Source organism: Sinocyclocheilus anshuiensis, unplaced genomic scaffold (assembly GCF_001515605.1).
Source record: "Sinocyclocheilus anshuiensis isolate Anshui unplaced genomic scaffold, SAMN03320099.WGS_v1.1 scaffold2563, whole genome shotgun sequence".
Classification (NCBI taxonomy): domain Eukaryota; kingdom Metazoa; phylum Chordata; class Actinopteri; order Cypriniformes; family Cyprinidae; genus Sinocyclocheilus; species Sinocyclocheilus anshuiensis.
This window is the reverse complement of record NW_015558705.1, coordinates 38,325-40,963: the sequence shown is the minus strand read 5'-3', so window position 1 is coordinate 40,963 and position 2,639 is coordinate 38,325. Positions and strand designations below refer to the sequence as shown.

General features: G+C 42.8%; 1 protein-coding gene across 1 annotated transcript in view; it reads left to right on the top strand.

Annotated features, from left to right (window-relative positions):
• LOC107681439 (thyrotropin receptor-like) overlaps positions 1-2,639 on the top strand; it is a 28,527-nt gene that overhangs the window by 22,674 nt on the left and 3,214 nt on the right. Inside the window, exons 8-9 of the mRNA XM_016477744.1 lie at positions 1,312-1,500; positions 1,686-2,156. Coding sequence (XP_016333230.1) covers positions 1,312-1,500; positions 1,686-2,156 — 660 coding nt within the window. The remainder of the gene's footprint in view (positions 1-1,311; positions 1,501-1,685; positions 2,157-2,639) is intronic.

Below are 2,639 nucleotides of genomic sequence, written 5' to 3'. Positions count from 1 at the left end.
TGCAGTCTGTGAGTCAGAACAGCCGGCATTGTAGTCTACTCTACCAGGATCAGGAAACAGTCCTCCATAAAATGTGCTGCACACATCTGAATATTTGGGTTGAACTGTTCTGGAACAGTGTTGTAAATACAACTTAACCACTGATTTCTAGTCCTGTCCTCTTTTGGAAGGCCAAACGAAGTAGTTTTGCTTTCACAACGAAACACAGCGTCACACATGGCGGATTCGACGAAGGAGCGTCCGGCGGGCTTGCGGCAACCACATGTGACAACCCCGGGATGGACTCCGCTTCGTATACGGTGAAAGCTGATCCGGCGATCCACAGTGCGAAGTTGATGTATTTCCTCAGCGACCAGCACGGATCAGCTCTAGGCATGACGAAGCGGATATCGTCCTCTTTTGGAAGGCCAAACAAAGTAGTTTCGCTTTCACAACGAAACACACAGTGCCTTCATGACATGGCGACAGCAACAATACTACAGCGAGAATAAAAGTTGCGCCTTCTTTCTTTGCGTGAACATTTGGATTATGCAAATCTTCCCACATCGTGACGTAGAAATGTGGGGGCGTGTTAGAACGAGCCGTTTTAGGTAGGCGTGGTTGACTCTTAACTTTTATAAAGAATATCTCTTTGGATTTGAGATGTTAGTCTTTGCAACTTTACAGATCTTCTTTATGCACCAAGAGCTTGTAACACTTCAAAGAGAAAGGAAAAATTGAAATCGCATCATATGACCCTTTTAACTGATTTGACAAAGATTATATATTTATGTTCGCAACAGACTTCATAAATCTAGGAATCTTCATCAGTTACTAATAATTTTCCTGTAAGTGCAAAAATATATTCTCATCTGAATGCAGGATGTTGACCATAGTAATCTTATCGGTCTGCTAATGTGGGCCTGCTGAAATCATAATTCTTTAATAAGTTAATAATGTGGCCCCTCAGCTACCCTCTCAGGAGTCAGCTTAGTGTGAAATCATTGCTATGAGGTCACTGGCTAACTATCTCAAAATTAAAAAATCAGACAAGCAGGCTGCAATTGTCTTTTTTTGTTTTTTTGTTTTTTTCTTTGTCGTCGTCTTAATTTAAAACTCATGTTGCACAATAGACTCTTTGGAACATCTGTTTAAAACAAAAACAACAACAAGCTCATATTATAATGGACATTTTTGACACTGAGGGTTATAATCCTATAGGGAGGATTGATGATTTTCAGACAAAACCAAACAGGTGGTGGTAAATTTATTCTTTAGGTAATACTTTTCTTAGCCATTCTTTGAAAGTCTGCTGTCTTCTTTTCTCATCAGTGATGTATCAGAATCGGCTGTCACTTCCCTACCAACCAGAGGCTTGGAGTCACTTCGGGAACTCTGTGCTCGGAATGTTTGGACTCTCAAAAAACTACCACCGATCAAGACTTTCAGACGCATGATTACGGCAGACCTGACCTACCCCAGCCACTGCTGTGCATTCAAAAACTTGAAGAAAAAAAGAGGGTTTGTGGCCTTGATTATTCATTGCAATACTACTCTAAACTATGTGTCATATAATTGGTTGCCTTATTCTATTAAAAATTCTGAATATTATGGTTGTTTTAGTGAGCATGCAAAAAGATTTAAGGCCTTTTAAAAATGTATTTTCTGGCATTCAAGCAAAAGGATTTTTGCATTTTAAATGGCAGGTACTTAGAGGACATCATATGTAACCTTACTGCCAGGTATAATCAACTTCAGAAGAGATCTGTGGGAACTTTTACAATTCCTGGCCTGCACAGCAGCATGGAACCTGGCATCGATTCAGCTGATAACCTCTTTAGAGACACCTACGACCCCCAGGACTTTTACAGCAGACTGCACTACCACACCTACTTTGGCGGGCACACAGATGATGATGTGGGCTTTGGCGAAACGCTGAAGAACCCCCAGGAAGACACCAGCCATGAGTTTGACAGTCGCTATGACTACATTGTGTGTGAGGAGGGAGAGGAGGTCGCCTGTTTTCCTGCTCCTGATGAGTTCAACCCGTGTGAGGACATCATGGGTTTCAGCTTTCTAAGGGTATCTGTGTGGTTTGTCAGTTTGCTTGCTGTGTTGGGCAACCTGCTTGTACTGTTGGTACTGCTCACCAGCCACTACAAACTGTCAGTTTCAAGGTTTTTAATGTGCCACCTGGCCTTTGCTGACCTGTGTATGGGCATTTACCTTCTGCTGATTGCTTCCGTGGACCTCCACACACGTTCTGAATACTATAATCATGCTATTGATTGGCAGACAGGTCCGGGATGCAACCTAGCTGGGTTCTTCTCCATCTTTGCTAGTGAACTTTCGGTCTACACACTGACCACTATTACTCTGGAACGCTGGTATGCTATCACATACGCCATGAGACTGGACCGTAAGTTGCATCTGTCCCATGCTTCAGTCATCATGCTGGTAGGCTGGATCTTTTGCCTCTTATTAGCTCTTATGCCTCTCATTGGGGTCAGCAGCTACCAGAAGGTCAGCATTTGTCTGCCCATGGACACTCAGACACTTGGTGACCAGATCTACATCCTATGTGTGCTTGTTTTTAACATCCTGGCTTTTGTAGTCATTTGTGCCTGTTACATCAAGATCTATTGTGCTGTTCACAACCC